General features: G+C 55.8%; 1 protein-coding gene across 2 annotated transcripts in view; it reads right to left on the bottom strand.

Moving 5' to 3' along the window:
• Nucleotides 1-19,941, bottom strand: part of LOC121562535 — a 49,969-nt gene that overhangs the window by 9,260 nt on the left and 20,768 nt on the right. For both annotated transcript variants that reach the window (XM_045215224.1, XM_045215223.1), the window contains exon 3: nucleotides 1,190-1,331. In XM_045215224.1, coding sequence (XP_045071159.1) covers nucleotides 1,190-1,331 — 142 coding nt within the window. The remainder of the gene's footprint in view (nucleotides 1-1,189; nucleotides 1,332-19,941) is intronic.

The following is a 19,941-nucleotide window of genomic DNA, read 5'->3' as shown; positions in this document are numbered from 1 at the left end:
CAACCATATTTTGGGCTAAAATGTCCTGGTTCAAGATGCCGTTGACCTTAACAAGGGCCCCTTAGGACCAGTGGAAGGAAAACAGCCCCGTAACATCAAAAGATCCACCACCATCCTTTACAGTTATTTCCTGCTCGTGCATCCTTATTTAGACTCCAAACCCACCACTGCTGTGCCTGGCCAAAGACCTCTATTTTCATTGTCATCTGACCAAAGCACCGGTTCCAATCCAAGTGCCGTTTAGCAGGCAGTTGGTCCGGAGATTCAAAAGGTTCTTCTAGGTTCTAAAGGTCTTACGGCGTTTATATTTGTTGGATGACATGAAAATAGAGGTGCACAACAGGGGTGGGTTTGGTGTCGAAAAAAAATAAGGATGCATAAGCAGAAAATAACCCCTACATAGAAAAAGACTCAGTGCCGTTATATTATATTCGCAAGTTGAGGTATTGAAAGATAGAGAAAAAAAAAACAGGGGTGCCAATAATTTTGACCCCCCCATCTATGAGAAGAAAATAAATAGTACTTGTTAAACTCAATCTTTCCCTGAGCAATTGTATTAGTATAAAATAATATCAAAATGGTTTTGGAGCGTACAATATAGCTCAGTATTTGCATCATGTATATATATATATATCCAGTCTTTGTCGCTCATCTTTAAATCAAGGGCGTCCATTTTTTGACTGTACATAGAAAACGATCACACTAAAAAGAGGAGGCCTAATCATGATCAGGGCTGTGTCCCAAACGGAACACTATTCCCTATACACATACATGTGCACTATCTTTTACCAGGGCCCATAAATAGGGGGCCCATTTGAGACGCACCCCGGGATCATGTAAGCTGACGGTATGTTTGTCAGTTCAGCACAAAAAGAAGCCTGACTTCTATTCATCTCTAGTATGCAGTTATCAGATGAAACACAATGGAAAAAAACCATGGCTCTGACGTGTAAAAAAACAGGAAGCAAACACGTCAAATATTCTCCTCAACAAACATTTTTTAAAAACTCTGAACTAAGCCAAGCCACCTTAGCTAGCTAAAAACCCAAATCAAAGCAACTTGACATAATCCTCTACACTACAACGACTCCATTACATCTAAAAAATAAAATAAAAAATAATGTCCGCAGTAATTTGAGCAACAAATAAATAAAGCCAATCAACAGTCCCACGAGTTCCCCCGGCTCACCTCTGCAAGGATCACTCTCATGAAAGGGAATATTGATTTGATGTTGGTGGCGGACAGCATCAGCCGATGGCTCTCTTCCAGGAAGACCTGTTTGGAAGGGTTGACCCGCAGATGGAGTTTACTCCATATGAACACCAGATCCCTGTAGAGGAAGAGAAAGTGATTAAATACAATTATAAAATCACTTCATTAATAAAGTTAGTTATTACTGTGTCAAAAAGGTCGCAGTTTGTTCATTAGCCGGCTGAAATAAAAACCTGTTACTAAATCAGATCCCCATGGGGGAGAAGAAAGTGGTTAAAGATCAAATCAATCCAAGGTCGTCTATAAAGCCATTTTATGTGACCAGTTATCACAAGGTGCTGAACAGTAACCTGGTAACCCATAACCCCAAAGAACAAGCAGAATAAATAAAATATCTGCACTTCAATTGTAAAGCCTGTGTCACACGAAGCAATTTGGACGCAATTCCTGTTCAGACGCAAGCGACATCTCAAGCAACTTCGCTGACACACAAAGAAATTCAAAAAAACGCAATTGAAATTGCACGTAACATCCAATCCTGTCATCCATCAAATCATGGTTTCATGAATGCGATGAGCTAAGCTAGCTAGCGCCGTTCATGTTGAAACTGGACGGAGAAAAGGTCTGCCTTCACTTCTAAACGTGACAGACTGCCAAGACCAATGTTCCCCATGACTAGCCATGCTGCCTGCCAGACCAATGTTCCCCATGACTAGCCATGCTGCCTGCCTGCCAGACCAATGTTCCCCATGACTAGCCATGCTGCCTGCCAGACCAATGTTCCCCATGACTAGCCATGCTGCCTGCCTGCCAGACCAATGTTCCCCATGACTAGCCATGCTGCCTGCCTGCCAGACCAATGTTCCCCATGACTAGCCATGCTGCCTGCCTGCCAGACCAATGTTCCCCATGACTAGCCATGCTGCCTGCCTGCCAGACCAATGTTCCCCATGACTAGCCATGCTGCCTGCCTGCCAGACCAATGTTCCCCATGACTAGCCATGCTGCCTGCCTGCCAGACCAATGTTCCCCATGACTAGCCATGCTGCCTGCCTGCCAGACCAATGTTCCCCATGACTAGCCATGCTGCCTGCCTGCCAGACCAATGTTCCCCATGACTAGCCATGCTGCCTGCCAGACCAATGTTCCCCATGACTAGCCATGCTGCCTGCCTGCCAGACCAATGTTCCCCATGACTAGCCATGCTGCCTGCCTGCCAGACCAATGTTCCCCATGACTAGCCATGCTGCCTGCCTGCCAGACCAATGTTCCCCATGACTAGCCATGCTGCCTGCCTGCCAGACCAATGTTCCCCATGACTAGCCATGCTGCCTGCCTGCCAGACCAATGTTCCCCATGACTAGCCATGCTGCCTGCCTGCCAGACCAATGTTCCCCATGACTAGCCATGCTGCCTGCCTGCCAGACCAATGTTCCCCATGACTAGCCATGCTGCCTGCCGCCAGACCAATGTTCCCCATGACTAGCCATGCTGCCTGCCAGACCAATGTTCCCCATGACTAGCCATGCTGCCTGCCAGACCAATGTTCCCCATGACTAGCCATGCTGCCTGCCAGACCAATGTTCCCCATGACTAGCCATGCTGCCTGCCAGACCAATGTTCCCCATGACTAGCCATGCTGCCTGCCAGACCAATGTTCCCCATGACTAGCCATGCTGCCTGCCAGACCAATGTTCCCCATGACTAGCCATGCTGCCTGCCAGACCAATGTTCCCCATGACTAGCCATGCTGCCTGCCAGACCAATGTTCCCCATGACTAGCCATGCTGCCTGCCTGCCAGACCAATGTTCCCCATGACTAGCCATGCTGCCTGCCAGACCAATGTTCCCCATGACTAGCCATGCTGCCTGCCTGACCAATGTTCCCCATGACTAGCCATGCTGCCTGCCAGACCAATGTTCCCCATGACTAGCCATGCTGCCTGCCAGACCAATGTTCCCCATGACTAGCCATGCTGCCTGCCAGACCAATGTTCCCCATGACTAGCCATGCTGCCTGCCAGACCAATGTTCCCCATGACTAGCCATGCTGCCTGCCTGCCAGACCAATGTTCCCCATGACTAGCCATGCTGCCTGCCAGACCAATGTTCCCCATGACTAGCCATGCTGCCTGCCAGACCAATGTTCCCCATGACTAGCCATGCTGCCTGCCTGCCAGACCAATGTTCCCCATGACTAGCCATGCTGCCTGCCAGACCAATGTTCCCCATGACTAGCCATGCTGCCTGCCTGCCAGACCAATGTTCCCCATGACTAGCCATGCTGCCTGCCTGCCAGACCAATGTTCCCCATGACTAGCCATGCTGCCTGCCAGACCAATGTTCCCCATGACTAGCCATGCTGCCTGCCTGCCAGACCAATGTTCCCCATGACTAGCCATGCTGCCTGCCAGACCAATGTTCCCCATGACTAGCCATGCTGCCTGCCAGACCAATGTTCCCCATGACTAGCCATGCTGCCTGCCAGACCAATGTTCCCCATGACTAGCCATGCTGCCTGCCCCAGACCAATGTTCCCCATGACTAGCCATGCTGCCTGCCTGCCAGACCAATGTTCCCCATGACTAGCCATGCTGCCTGCCTGCCAGACCAATGTTCCCCATGACTAGCCATGCTGCCTGCCTGCCAGACCAATGTTCCCCATGACTAGCCATGCTGCCTGCCTGCCAGACCAATGTTCCCCATGACTAGCCATGCTGCCTGCCAGACCAATGTTCCCCATGACTAGCCATGCTGCCTGCCAGACCAATGTTCCCCATGACTAGCCATGCTGCCTGCCAGACCAATGTTCCCCATGACTAGCCATGCTGCCTGCCAGACCAATGTTCCCCATGACTAGCCATGCTGCCTGCCAGACCAATGTTCCCCATGACTAGCCATGCTGCCTGCCAGACCAATGTTCCCCATGACTAGCCATGCTGCCTGCCAGACCAATGTTCCCCATGACTAGCCATGCTGCCTGCCTGCCAGACCAATGTTCCCCATGACTAGCCATGCTGCCTGCCTGCCAGACCAATGTTCCCCATGACTAGCCATGCTGCCTGCCTGCCAGACCAATGTTCCCCATGACTAGCCATGCTGCCTGCCAGACCAATGTTCCCCATGACTAGCCATGCTGCCTGCCAGACCAATGTTCCCCATGACTAGCCATGCTGCCTGCCAGACCAATGTTCCCCATGACTAGCCATGCTGCCTGCCAGACCAATGTTCCCCATGACTAGCCATGCTGCCTGCCAGACCAATGTTCCCCATGACTAGCCATGCTGCCTGCCTGCCAGACCAATGTTCCCCATGACTAGCCATGCTGCCTGCCAGACCAATGTTCCCCATGACTAGCCATGCTGCCTGCCAGACCAATGTTCCCCATGACTAGCCATGCTGCCTGCCTGCCAGACCAATGTTCCCCATGACTAGCCATGCTGCCTGCCGCCAGACCAATGTTCCCCATGACTAGCCATGCTGCCTGCCTCCAGACCAATGTTCCCCATGACTAGCCATGCTGCCTGCCTGCCAGACCAATGTTCCCCATGACTAGCCATGCTGCCTGCCAGACCAATGTTCCCCATGACTAGCCATGCTGCCTGCCAGACCAATGTTCCCCATGACTAGCCATGCTGCCTGCCAGACCAATGTTCCCCATGACTAGCCATGCTGCCTGCCTAGACCAATGTTCCCCATGACTAGCCATGCTGCCTGCCAGACCAATGTTCCCCATGACTAGCCATGCTGCCTGCCAGACCAATGTTCCCCATGACTAGCCATGCTGCCTGCCAGACCAATGTTCCCCATGACTAGCCATGCTGCCTGCCAGACCAATGTTCCCCATGACTAGCCATGCTGCCTGCCAGACCAATGTTCCCCATGACTAGCCATGCTGCCTGCCAGACCAATGTTCCCCATGACTAGCCATGCTGCCTGCCAGACCAATGTTCCCCATGACTAGCCATGCTGCCTGCCAGACCAATGTTCCCCATGACTAGCCATGCTGCCTGCCAGACCAATGTTCCCCATGACTAGCCATGCTGCCTGCCTGCCAGACCAATGTTCCCCATGACTAGCCATGCTGCCTGCCCAGACCAATGTTCCCCATGACTAGCCATGCTGCCTGCCAGACCAATGTTCCCCATGACTAGCCATGCTGCCTGCCTGCCAGACCAATGTTCCCCATGACTAGCCATGCTGCCTGCCTGCCAGACCAATGTTCCCCATGACTAGCCATGCTGCCTGCCAGACCAATGTTCCCCATGACTAGCCATGCTGCCTGCCTGCCAGACCAATGTTCCCCATGACTAGCCATGCTGCCTGCCAGACCAATGTTCCCCATGACTAGCCATGCTGCCTGCCAGACCAATGTTCCCCATGACTAGCCATGCTGCCTGCCTGCCAGACCAATGTTCCCCATGACTAGCCATGCTGCCTGCCTCCAGACCAATGTTCCCCATGACTAGCCATGCTGCCTGCCTGCCAGACCAATGTTCCCCATGACTAGCCATGCTGCCTGCCTGCCAGACCAATGTTCCCCATGACTAGCCATGCTGCCTGCCAGACCAATGTTCCCCATGACTAGCCATGCTGCCTGCCAGACCAATGTTCCCCATGACTAGCCATGCTGCCTGCCAGACCAATGTTCCCCATGACTAGCCATGCTGCCTGCCAGACCAATGTTCCCCATGACTAGCCATGCTGCCTGCCAGACCAATGTTCCCCATGACTAGCCATGCTGCCTGCCAGACCAATGTTCCCCATGACTAGCCATGCTGCCTGCCAGACCAATGTTCCCCATGACTAGCCATGCTGCCTGCCAGACCAATGTTCCCCATGACTAGCCATGCTGCCTGCCAGACCAATGTTCCCCATGACTAGCCATGCTGCCTGCCAGACCAATGTTCCCCATGACTAGCCATGCTGCCTGCCAGACCAATGTTCCCCATGACTAGCCATGCTGCCTGCCAGACCAATGTTCCCCATGACTAGCCATGCTGCCTGCCAGACCAATGTTCCCCATGACTAGCCATGCTGCCTGCCTCCAGACCAATGTTCCCCATGACTAGCCATGCTGCCTGCCTGCCAGACCAATGTTCCCCATGACTAGCCATGCTGCCTGCCAGACCAATGTTCCCCATGACTAGCCATGCTGCCTGCCTGCCAGACCAATGTTCCCCATGACTAGCCATGCTGCCTGCCTGCCAGACCAATGTTCCCCATGACTAGCCATGCTGCCTGCCAGACCAATGTTCCCCATGACTAGCCATGCTGCCTGCCTAGACCAATGTTCCCCATGACTAGCCATGCTGCCTGCCAGACCAATGTTCCCCATGACTAGCCATGCTGCCTGCCAGACCAATGTTCCCCATGACTAGCCATGCTGCCTGCCCAGACCAATGTTCCCCATGACTAGCCATGCTGCCTGCCAGACCAATGTTCCCCATGACTAGCCATGCTGCCTGCCCAGACCAATGTTCCCCATGACTAGCCATGCTGCCTGCCAGACCAATGTTCCCCATGACTAGCCATGCTGCCTGCCAGACCAATGTTCCCCATGACTAGCCATGCTGCCTGCCAGACCAATGTTCCCCATGACTAGCCATGCTGCCTGCCAGACCAATGTTCCCCATGACTAGCCATGCTGCCTGCCTGCCAGACCAATGTTCCCCATGACTAGCCATGCTGCCTGCCTGCCAGACCAATGTTCCCCATGACTAGCCATGCTGCCTGCCAGACCAATGTTCCCCATGACTAGCCATGCTGCCTGCCAGACCAATGTTCCCCATGACTAGCCATGCTGCCTGCCAGACCAATGTTCCCCATGACTAGCCATGCTGCCTGCCAGACCAATGTTCCCCATGACTAGCCATGCTGCCTGCCTGCCAGACCAATGTTCCCCATGACTAGCCATGCTGCCTGCCAGACCAATGTTCCCCATGACTAGCCATGCTGCCTGCCTGCCAGACCAATGTTCCCCATGACTAGCCATGCTGCCTGCCAGACCAATGTTCCCCATGACTAGCCATGCTGCCTGCCCAGACCAATGTTCCCCATGACTAGCCATGCTGCCTGCCAGACCAATGTTCCCCATGACTAGCCATGCTGCCTGCCAGACCAATGTTCCCCATGACTAGCCATGCTGCCTGCCAGACCAATGTTCCCCATGACTAGCCATGCTGCCTGCCAGACCAATGTTCCCCATGACTAGCCATGCTGCCTGCCAGACCAATGTTCCCCATGACTAGCCATGCTGCCTGCCTGCCAGACCAATGTTCCCCATGACTAGCCATGCTGCCTGCCTGCCAGACCAATGTTCCCCATGACTAGCCATGCTGCCTGCCAGACCAATGTTCCCCATGACTAGCCATGCTGCCTGCCTGCCAGACCAATGTTCCCCATGACTAGCCATGCTGCCTGCCAGACCAATGTTCCCCATGACTAGCCATGCTGCCTGCCAGACCAATGTTCCCCATGACTAGCCATGCTGCCTGCCAGACCAATGTTCCCCATGACTAGCCATGCTGCCTGCCAGACCAATGTTCCCCATGACTAGCCATGCTGCCTGCCAGACCAATGTTCCCCATGACTAGCCATGCTGCCTGCCAGACCAATGTTCCCCATGACTAGCCATGCTGCCTGCCAGACCAATGTTCCCCATGACTAGCCATGCTGCCTGCCAGACCAATGTTCCCCATGACTAGCCATGCTGCCTGCCCAGACCAATGTTCCCCATGACTAGCCATGCTGCCTGCCAGACCAATGTTCCCCATGACTAGCCATGCTGCCTGCCTGCCAGACCAATGTTCCCCATGACTAGCCATGCTGCCTGCCAGACCAATGTTCCCCATGACTAGCCATGCTGCCTGCCAGACCAATGTTCCCCATGACTAGCCATGCTGCCTGCCAGACCAATGTTCCCCATGACTAGCCATGCTGCCTGCCAGACCAATGTTCCCCATGACTAGCCATGCTGCCTGCCAGACCAATGTTCCCCATGACTAGCCATGCTGCCTGCCAGACCAATGTTCCCCATGACTAGCCATGCTGCCTGCCAGACCAATGTTCCCCATGACTAGCCATGCTGCCTGCCCAGACCAATGTTCCCCATGACTAGCCATGCTGCCTGCCTGCCAGACCAATGTTCCCCATGACTAGCCATGCTGCCTGCCAGACCAATGTTCCCCATGACTAGCCATGCTGCCTGCCAGACCAATGTTCCCCATGACTAGCCATGCTGCCTGCCAGACCAATGTTCCCCATGACTAGCCATGCTGCCTGCCAGACCAATGTTCCCCATGACTAGCCATGCTGCCTGCCAGACCAATGTTCCCCATGACTAGCCATGCTGCCTGCCCAGACCAATGTTCCCCATGACTAGCCATGCTGCCTGCCAGACCAATGTTCCCCATGACTAGCCATGCTGCCTGCCTGCCAGACCAATGTTCCCCATGACTAGCCATGCTGCCTGCCTGCCAGACCAATGTTCCCCATGACTAGCCATGCTGCCTGCCAGACCAATGTTCCCCATGACTAGCCATGCTGCCTGCCGCCAGACCAATGTTCCCCATGACTAGCCATGCTGCCTGCCCAGACCAATGTTCCCCATGACTAGCCATGCTGCCTGCCAGACCAATGTTCCCCATGACTAGCCATGCTGCCTGCCAGCCAGACCAATGTTCCCCATGACTAGCCATGCTGCCTGCCAGACCAATGTTCCCCATGACTAGCCATGCTGCCTGCCTGCCAGACCAATGTTCCCCATGACTAGCCATGCTGCCTGCCAGACCAATGTTCCCCATGACTAGCCATGCTGCCTGCCAGACCAATGTTCCCCATGACTAGCCATGCTGCCTGCCTGCCAGACCAATGTTCCCCATGACTAGCCATGCTGCCTGCCTGCCAGACCAATGTTCCCCATGACTAGCCATGCTGCCTGCCGCCAGACCAATGTTCCCCATGACTAGCCATGCTGCCTGCCAGACCAATGTTCCCCATGACTAGCCATGCTGCCTGCCAGACCAATGTTCCCCATGACTAGCCATGCTGCCTGCCAGACCAATGTTCCCCATGACTAGCCATGCTGCCTGCCAGACCAATGTTCCCCATGACTAGCCATGCTGCCTGCCAGACCAATGTTCCCCATGACTAGCCATGCTGCCTGCCAGACCAATGTTCCCCATGACTAGCCATGCTGCCTGCCAGACCAATGTTCCCCATGACTAGCCATGCTGCCTGCCAGACCAATGTTCCCCATGACTAGCCATGCTGCCTGCCAGACCAATGTTCCCCATGACTAGCCATGCTGCCTGCCAGACCAATGTTCCCCATGACTAGCCATGCTGCCTGCCCAGACCAATGTTCCCCATGACTAGCCATGCTGCCTGCCTGCCAGACCAATGTTCCCCATGACTAGCCATGCTGCCTGCCAGACCAATGTTCCCCATGACTAGCCATGCTGCCTGCCTGCCAGACCAATGTTCCCCATGACTAGCCATGCTGCCTGCCCAGACCAATGTTCCCCATGACTAGCCATGCTGCCTGCCAGACCAATGTTCCCCATGACTAGCCATGCTGCCTGCCAGACCAATGTTCCCCATGACTAGCCATGCTGCCTGCCAGCCAGACCAATGTTCCCCATGACTAGCCATGCTGCCTGCCAGACCAATGTTCCCCATGACTAGCCATGCTGCCTGCCAGACCAATGTTCCCCATGACTAGCCATGCTGCCTGCCAGACCAATGTTCCCCATGACTAGCCATGCTGCCTGCCAGACCAATGTTCCCCATGACTAGCCATGCTGCCTGCCAGACCAATGTTCCCCATGACTAGCCATGCTGCCTGCCAGACCAATGTTCCCCATGACTAGCCATGCTGCCTGCCTGCCAGACCAATGTTCCCCATGACTAGCCATGCTGCCTGCCAGACCAATGTTCCCCATGACTAGCCATGCTGCCTGCCAGACCAATGTTCCCCATGACTAGCCATGCTGCCTGCCAGACCAATGTTCCCCATGACTAGCCATGCTGCCTGCCAGACCAATGTTCCCCATGACTAGCCATGCTGCCTGCCAGACCAATGTTCCCCATGACTAGCCATGCTGCCTGCCAGACCAATGTTCCCCATGACTAGCCATGCTGCCTGCCTGCCAGACCAATGTTCCCCATGACTAGCCATGCTGCCTGCCTGCCAGACCAATGTTCCCCATGACTAGCCATGCTGCCTGCCTGCCAGACCAATGTTCCCCATGACTAGCCATGCTGCCTGCCTGCCAGACCAATGTTCCCCATGACTAGCCATGCTGCCTGCCTGCCAGACCAATGTTCCCCATGACTAGCCATGCTGCCTGCCTGCCAGACCAATGTTCCCCATGACTAGCCATGCTGCCTGCCCGACCAATGTTCCCCATGACTAGCCATGCTGCCTGCCAGACCAATGTTCCCCATGACTAGCCATGCTGCCTGCCCAGACCAATGTTCCCCATGACTAGCCATGCTGCCTGCCAGACCAATGTTCCCCATGACTAGCCATGCTGCCTGCCAGACCAATGTTCCCCATGACTAGCCATGCTGCCTGCCGACCAATGTTCCCCATGACTAGCCATGCTGCCTGCCAGACCAATGTTCCCCATGACTAGCCATGCTGCCTGCCAGACCAATGTTCCCCATGACTAGCCATGCTGCCTGCCTGCCAGACCAATGTTCCCCATGACTAGCCATGCTGCCTGCCTGCCAGACCAATGTTCCCCATGACTAGCCATGCTGCCTGCCAGACCAATGTTCCCCATGACTAGCCATGCTGCCTGCCAGACCAATGTTCCCCATGACTAGCCATGCTGCCTGCCAGACCAATGTTCCCCATGACTAGCCATGCTGCCTGCCTGACCAATGTTCCCCATGACTAGCCATGCTGCCTGCCAGACCAATGTTCCCCATGACTAGCCATGCTGCCTGCCGCCAGACCAATGTTCCCCATGACTAGCCATGCTGCCTGCCAGACCAATGTTCCCCATGACTAGCCATGCTGCCTGCCAGACCAATGTTCCCCATGACTAGCCATGCTGCCTGCCAGACCAATGTTCCCCATGACTAGCCATGCTGCCTGCCAGACCAATGTTCCCCATGACTAGCCATGCTGCCTGCCTGCCAGACCAATGTTCCCCATGACTAGCCATGCTGCCTGCCTGCCAGACCAATGTTCCCCATGACTAGCCATGCTGCCTGCCCAGACCAATGTTCCCCATGACTAGCCATGCTGCCTGCCTGCCAGACCAATGTTCCCCATGACTAGCCATGCTGCCTGCCAGACCAATGTTCCCCATGACTAGCCATGCTGCCTGCCCAGACCAATGTTCCCCATGACTAGCCATGCTGCCTGCCAGACCAATGTTCCCCATGACTAGCCATGCTGCCTGCCAGACCAATGTTCCCCATGACTAGCCATGCTGCCTGCCAGACCAATGTTCCCCATGACTAGCCATGCTGCCTGCCAGACCAATGTTCCCCATGACTAGCCATGCTGCCTGCCTGCCAGACCAATGTTCCCCATGACTAGCCATGCTGCCTGCCTGCCAGACCAATGTTCCCCATGACTAGCCATGCTGCCTGCCTGCCAGACCAATGTTCCCCATGACTAGCCATGCTGCCTGCCTGCCAGACCAATGTTCCCCATGACTAGCCATGCTGCCTGCCAGACCAATGTTCCCCATGACTAGCCATGCTGCCTGCCAGACCAATGTTCCCCATGACTAGCCATGCTGCCTGCCAGACCAATGTTCCCCATGACTAGCCATGCTGCCTGCCAGACCAATGTTCCCCATGACTAGCCATGCTGCCTGCCAGACCAATGTTCCCCATGACTAGCCATGCTGCCTGCCAGACCAATGTTCCCCATGACTAGCCATGCTGCCTGCCAGACCAATGTTCCCCATGACTAGCCATGCTGCCTGCCAGACCAATGTTCCCCATGACTAGCCATGCTGCCTGCCAGACCAATGTTCCCCATGACTAGCCATGCTGCCTGCCAGACCAATGTTCCCCATGACTAGCCATGCTGCCTGCCAGACCAATGTTCCCCATGACTAGCCATGCTGCCTGCCAGACCAATGTTCCCCATGACTAGCCATGCTGCCTGCCAGACCAATGTTCCCCATGACTAGCCATGCTGCCTGCCTGCCAGACCAATGTTCCCCATGACTAGCCATGCTGCCTGCCAGACCAATGTTCCCCATGACTAGCCATGCTGCCTGCCAGACCAATGTTCCCCATGACTAGCCATGCTGCCTGCCAGACCAATGTTCCCCATGACTAGCCATGCTGCCTGCCAGACCAATGTTCCCCATGACTAGCCATGCTGCCTGCCAGACCAATGTTCCCCATGACTAGCCATGCTGCCTGCCAGACCAATGTTCCCCATGACTAGCCATGCTGCCTGCCCAGACCAATGTTCCCCATGACTAGCCATGCTGCCTGCCTGCCAGACCAATGTTCCCCATGACTAGCCATGCTGCCTGCCCCAGACCAATGTTCCCCATGACTAGCCATGCTGCCTGCCCAGACCAATGTTCCCCATGACTAGCCATGCTGCCTGCCAGACCAATGTTCCCCATGACTAGCCATGCTGCCTGCCTGCCAGACCAATGTTCCCCATGACTAGCCATGCTGCCTGCCAGACCAATGTTCCCCATGACTAGCCATGCTGCCTGCCAGACCAATGTTCCCCATGACTAGCCATGCTGCCTGCCAGACCAATGTTCCCCATGACTAGCCATGCTGCCTGCCAGACCAATGTTCCCCATGACTAGCCATGCTGCCTGCCAGACCAATGTTCCCCATGACTAGCCATGCTGCCTGCCAGACCAATGTTCCCCATGACTAGCCATGCTGCCTGCCAGACCAATGTTCCCCATGACTAGCCATGCTGCCTGCCCAGACCAATGTTCCCCATGACTAGCCATGCTGCCTGCCTGCCAGACCAATGTTCCCCATGACTAGCCATGCTGCCTGCCTGCCAGACCAATGTTCCCCATGACTAGCCATGCTGCCTGCCAGACCAATGTTCCCCATGACTAGCCATGCTGCCTGCCAGACCAATGTTCCCCATGACTAGCCATGCTGCCTGCCAGACCAATGTTCCCCATGACTAGCCATGCTGCCTGCCAGACCAATGTTCCCCATGACTAGCCATGCTGCCTGCCCAGACCAATGTTCCCCATGACTAGCCATGCTGCCTGCCAGACCAATGTTCCCCATGACTAGCCATGCTGCCTGCCAGACCAATGTTCCCCATGACTAGCCATGCTGCCTGCCTGCCAGACCAATGTTCCCCATGACTAGCCATGCTGCCTGCCAGACCAATGTTCCCCATGACTAGCCATGCTGCCTGCCTGCCAGACCAATGTTCCCCATGACTAGCCATGCTGCCTGCCCAGACCAATGTTCCCCATGACTAGCCATGCTGCCTGCCAGACCAATGTTCCCCATGACTAGCCATGCTGCCTGCCAGCCAGACCAATGTTCCCCATGACTAGCCATGCTGCCTGCCAGACCAATGTTCCCCATGACTAGCCATGCTGCCTGCCAGACCAATGTTCCCCATGACTAGCCATGCTGCCTGCCAGACCAATGTTCCCCATGACTAGCCATGCTGCCTGCCAGACCAATGTTCCCCATGACTAGCCATGCTGCCTGCCTGCCAGACCAATGTTCCCCATGACTAGCCATGCTGCCTGCCTGCCAGACCAATGTTCCCCATGACTAGCCATGCTGCCTGCCAGACCAATGTTCCCCATGACTAGCCATGCTGCCTGCCAGACCAATGTTCCCCATGACTAGCCATGCTGCCTGCCAGACCAATGTTCCCCATGACTAGCCATGCTGCCTGCCAGACCAATGTTCCCCATGACTAGCCATGCTGCCTGCCAGACCAATGTTCCCCATGACTAGCCATGCTGCCTGCCAGACCAATGTTCCCCATGACTAGCCATGCTGCCTGCCAGACCAATGTTCCCCATGACTAGCCATGCTGCCTGCCAGACCAATGTTCCCCATGACTAGCCATGCTGCCTGCCAGACCAATGTTCCCCATGACTAGCCATGCTGCCTGCCAGACCAATGTTCCCCATGACTAGCCATGCTGCCTGCCAGACCAATGTTCCCCATGACTAGCCATGCTGCCTGCCTGCCAGACCAATGTTCCCCATGACTAGCCATGCTGCCTGCCAGACCAATGTTCCCCATGACTAGCCATGCTGCCTGCCTGCCAGACCAATGTTCCCCATGACTAGCCATGCTGCCTGCCCAGACCAATGTTCCCCATGACTAGCCATGCTGCCTGCCAGACCAATGTTCCCCATGACTAGCCATGCTGCCTGCCAGACCAATGTTCCCCATGACTAGCCATGCTGCCTGCCTGCCAGACCAATGTTCCCCATGACTAGCCATGCTGCCTGCCAGACCAATGTTCCCCATGACTAGCCATGCTGCCTGCCAGACCAATGTTCCCCATGACTAGCCATGCTGCCTGCCAGACCAATGTTCCCCATGACTAGCCATGCTGCCTGCCAGACCAATGTTCCCCATGACTAGCCATGCTGCCTGCCAGACCAATGTTCCCCATGACTAGCCATGCTGCCTGCCAGACCAATGTTCCCCATGACTAGCCATGCTGCCTGCCTGCCAGACCAATGTTCCCCATGACTAGCCATGCTGCCTGCCAGACCAATGTTCCCCATGACTAGCCATGCTGCCTGCCAGACCAATGTTCCCCATGACTAGCCATGCTGCCTGCCAGACCAATGTTCCCCATGACTAGCCATGCTGCCTGCCAGACCAATGTTCCCCATGACTAGCCATGCTGCCTGCCAGACCAATGTTCCCCATGACTAGCCATGCTGCCTGCCAGACCAATGTTCCCCATGACTAGCCATGCTGCCTGCCTGCCAGACCAATGTTCCCCATGACTAGCCATGCTGCCTGCCGCCAGACCAATGTTCCCCATGACTAGCCATGCTGCCTGCCTGCCAGACCAATGTTCCCCATGACTAGCCATGCTGCCTGCCAGACCAATGTTCCCCATGACTAGCCATGCTGCCTGCCTGCCAGACCAATGTTCCCCATGACTAGCCATGCTGCCTGCCGCCAGACCAATGTTCCCCATGACTAGCCATGCTGCCTGCCAGACCAATGTTCCCCATGACTAGCCATGCTGCCTGCCAGACCAATGTTCCCCATGACTAGCCATGCTGCCTGCCTGCAGACCAATGTTCCCCATGACTAGCCATGCTGCCTGCCAGACCAATGTTCCCCATGACTAGCCATGCTGCCTGCCAGACCAATGTTCCCCATGACTAGCCATGCTGCCTGCCGACCAATGTTCCCCATGACTAGCCATGCTGCCTGCCTGACCAATGTTCCCCATGACTAGCCATGCTGCCTGCCAGACCAATGTTCCCCATGACTAGCCATGCTGCCTGCCTGCCAGACCAATGTTCCCCATGACTAGCCATGCTGCCTGCCAGACCAATGTTCCCCATGACTAGCCATGCTGCCTGCCAGACCAATGTTCCCCATGACTAGCCATGCTGCCTGCCAGACCAATGTTCCCCATGACTAGCCATGCTGCCTGCCAGACCAATGTTCCCCATGACTAGCCATGCTGCCTGCCAGACCAATGTTCCCCATGACTAGCCATGCTGCCTGCCTGCCAGACCAATGTTCCCCATGACTAGCCATGCTGCCTGCCTGCCAGACCAATGTTCCCCATGACTAGCCATGCTGCCTGCCAGACCAATGTTCCCCATGACTAGCCATGCTGCCTGCCAGACCAATGTTCCCCATGACTAGCCATGCTGCCTGCCAGACCAATGTTCCCCATGACTAGCCATGCTGCCTGCCAGACCAATGTTCCCCATGACTAGCCATGCTGCCTGCCAGACCAATGTTCCCCATGACTAGCCATGCTGCCTGCCAGACCAATGTTCCCCATGACTAGCCATGCTGCCTGCCCAGACCAATGTTCCCCATGACTAGCCATGCTGCCTGCCTGCCAGACCAATGTTCCCCATGACTAGCCATGCTGCCTGCCTGCCAGACCAATGTTCCCCATGACTAGCCATGCTGCCTGCCGCCAGACCAATGTTCCCCATGACTAGCCATGCTGCCTGCCAGACCAATGTTCCCCATGACTAGCCATGCTGCCTGCCAGACCAATGTTCCCCATGACTAGCCATGCTGCCTGCCAGACCAATGTTCCCCATGACTAGCCATGCTGCCTGCCAGACCAATGTTCCCCATGACTAGCCATGCTGCCTGCCAGACCAATGTTCCCCATGACTAGCCATGCTGCCTGCCCAGACCAATGTTCCCCATGACTAGCCATGCTGCCTGCCTGCCAGACCAATGTTCCCCATGACTAGCCATGCTGCCTGCCAGACCAATGTTCCCCATGACTAGCCATGCTGCCTGCCAGACCAATGTTCCCCATGACTAGCCATGCTGCCTGCCAGACCAATGTTCCCCATGACTAGCCATGCTGCCTGCCAGACCAATGTTCCCCATGACTAGCCATGCTGCCTGCCAGACCAATGTTCCCCATGACTAGCCATGCTGCCTGCCCAGACCAATGTTCCCCATGACTAGCCATGCTGCCTGCCAGACCAATGTTCCCCATGACTAGCCATGCTGCCTGCCAGACCAATGTTCCCCATGACTAGCCATGCTGCCTGCCTGCCAGACCAATGTTCCCCATGACTAGCCATGCTGCCTGCCAGACCAATGTTCCCCATGACTAGCCATGCTGCCTGCCCCAGACCAATGTTCCCCATGACTAGCCATGCTGCCTGCCAGACCAATGTTCCCCATGACTAGCCATGCTGCCTGCCAGACCAATGTTCCCCATGACTAGCCATGCTGCCTGCCAGCCAGACCAATGTTCCCCATGACTAGCCATGCTGCCTGCCAGACCAATGTTCCCCATGACTAGCCATGCTGCCTGCCTGCCAGACCAATGTTCCCCATGACTAGCCATGCTGCCTGCCAGACCAATGTTCCCCATGACTAGCCATGCTGCCTGCCAGACCAATGTTCCCCATGACTAGCCATGCTGCCTGCCTGCCAGACCAATGTTCCCCATGACTAGCCATGCTGCCTGCCGCAGACCAATGTTCCCCATGACTAGCCATGCTGCCTGCCAGACCAATGTTCCCCATGACTAGCCATGCTGCCTGCCAGACCAATGTTCCCCATGACTAGCCATGCTGCCTGCCAGACCAATGTTCCCCATGACTAGCCATGCTGCCTGCCAGACCAATGTTCCCCATGACTAGCCATGCTGCCTGCCAGACCAATGTTCCCCATGACTAGCCATGCTGCCTGCCAGACCAATGTTCCCCATGACTAGCCATGCTGCCTGCCAGACCAATGTTCCCCATGACTAGCCATGCTGCCTGCCAGACCAATGTTCCCCATGACTAGCCATGCTGCCTGCCAGACCAATGTTCCCCATGACTAGCCATGCTGCCTGCCAGACCAATGTTCCCCATGACTAGCCATGCTGCCTGCCAGACCAATGTTCCCCATGACTAGCCATGCTGCCTGCCTGCCAGACCAATGTTCCCCATGACTAGCCATGCTGCCTGCCAGACCAATGTTCCCCATGACTAGCCATGCTGCCTGCCTGCCAGACCAATGTTCCCCATGACTAGCCATGCTGCCTGCCCAGACCAATGTTCCCCATGACTAGCCATGCTGCCTGCCAGACCAATGTTCCCCATGACTAGCCATGCTGCCTGCCAGACCAATGTTCCCCATGACTAGCCATGCTGCCTGCCCGCCAGACCAATGTTCCCCATGACTAGCCATGCTGCCTGCCAGACCAATGTTCCCCATGACTAGCCATGCTGCCTGCCAGACCAATGTTCCCCATGACTAGCCATGCTGCCTGCCAGACCAATGTTCCCCATGACTAGCCATGCTGCCTGCCAGACCAATGTTCCCCATGACTAGCCATGCTGCCTGCCAGACCAATGTTCCCCATGACTAGCCATGCTGCCTGCCAGACCAATGTTCCCCATGACTAGCCATGCTGCCTGCCAGACCAATGTTCCCCATGACTAGCCATGCTGCCTGCCAGACCAATGTTCCCCATGACTAGCCATGCTGCCTGCCAGACCAATGTTCCCCATGACTAGCCATGCTGCCTGCCAGACCAATGTTCCCCATGACTAGCCATGCTGCCTGCCAGACCAATGTTCCCCATGACTAGCCATGCTGCCTGCCAGACCAATGTTCCCCATGACTAGCCATGCTGCCTGCCAGACCAATGTTCCCCATGACTAGCCATGCTGCCTGCCAGACCAATGTTCCCCATGACTAGCCATGCTGCCTGCCCAGACCAATGTTCCCCATGACTAGCCATGCTGCCTGCCTGCCAGACCAATGTTCCCCATGACTAGCCATGCTGCCTGCCAGACCAATGTTCCCCATGACTAGCCATGCTGCCTGCCTGCCAGACCAATGTTCCCCATGACTAGCCATGCTGCCTGCCTGCCAGACCAATGTTCCCCATGACTAGCCATGCTGCCTGCCAGACCAATGTTCCCCATGACTAGCCATGCTGCCTGCCAGACCAATGTTCCCCATGACTAGCCATGCTGCCTGCCCAGACCAATGTTCCCCATGACTAGCCATGCTGCCTGCCAGACCAATGTTCCCCATGACTAGCCATGCTGCCTGCCAGACCAATGTTCCCCATGACTAGCCATGCTGCCTGCCAGACCAATGTTCCCCATGACTAGCCATGCTGCCTGCCAGACCAATGTTCCCCATGACTAGCCATGCTGCCTGCCAGACCAATGTTCCCCATGACTAGCCATGCTGCCTGCCTGCCAGACCAATGTTCCCCATGACTAGCCATGCTGCCTGCCAGACCAATGTTCCCCATGACTAGCCATGCTGCCTGCCAGACCAATGTTCCCCATGACTAGCCATGCTGCCTGCCAGACCAATGTTCCCCATGACTAGCCATGCTGCCTGCCAGACCAATGTTCCCCATGACTAGCCATGCTGCCTGCCAGACCAATGTTCCCCATGACTAGCCATGCTGCCTGCCTGCCAGACCAATGTTCCCCATGACTAGCCATGCTGCCTGCCAGACCAATGTTCCCCATGACTAGCCATGCTGCCTGCCAGACCAATGTTCCCCATGACTAGCCATGCTGCCTGCCAGACCAATGTTCCCCATGACTAGCCATGCTGCCTGCCAGACCAATGTTCCCCATGACTAGCCATGCTGCCTGCCAGACCAATGTTCCCCATGACTAGCCATGCTGCCTGCCTGCCAGACCAATGTTCCCCATGACTAGCCATGCTGCCTGCCAGACCAATGTTCCCCCTGACTAGCCATGCCCCCTGCCAGACCAATGTTCCCCATGACTAGCCATGCTGCCTGCCAGACCAATGTTCCCCATGACTAGCCATGCTGCCTGCCAGACCAATGTTCCCATGACTAGCCATGCTGCCTGCCAGACCAATGTTCCCCATGACTAGCCATGCTGCCTGCCTGCCAGACCAATGTTCCCCATGACTAGCCATGCTGCCTGCCAGACCAATGTTCCCCATGACTAGCCATGCTGCCTGCCTGCCAGACCAATGTTCCCCATGACTAGCCATGCCTGCCCATGCCTGCCAGCCGACCAATGTTCCCCATGACTAGCCATGCTGCCTGCC

Source organism: Coregonus clupeaformis, unplaced genomic scaffold (assembly GCF_020615455.1).
Source record: "Coregonus clupeaformis isolate EN_2021a unplaced genomic scaffold, ASM2061545v1 scaf0398, whole genome shotgun sequence".
Lineage (NCBI taxonomy): Eukaryota > Metazoa > Chordata > Actinopteri > Salmoniformes > Salmonidae > Coregonus > Coregonus clupeaformis.
Note: the sequence above shows the minus strand (reverse complement) of the source record. Positions and strands in the feature narration are given on the sequence as shown.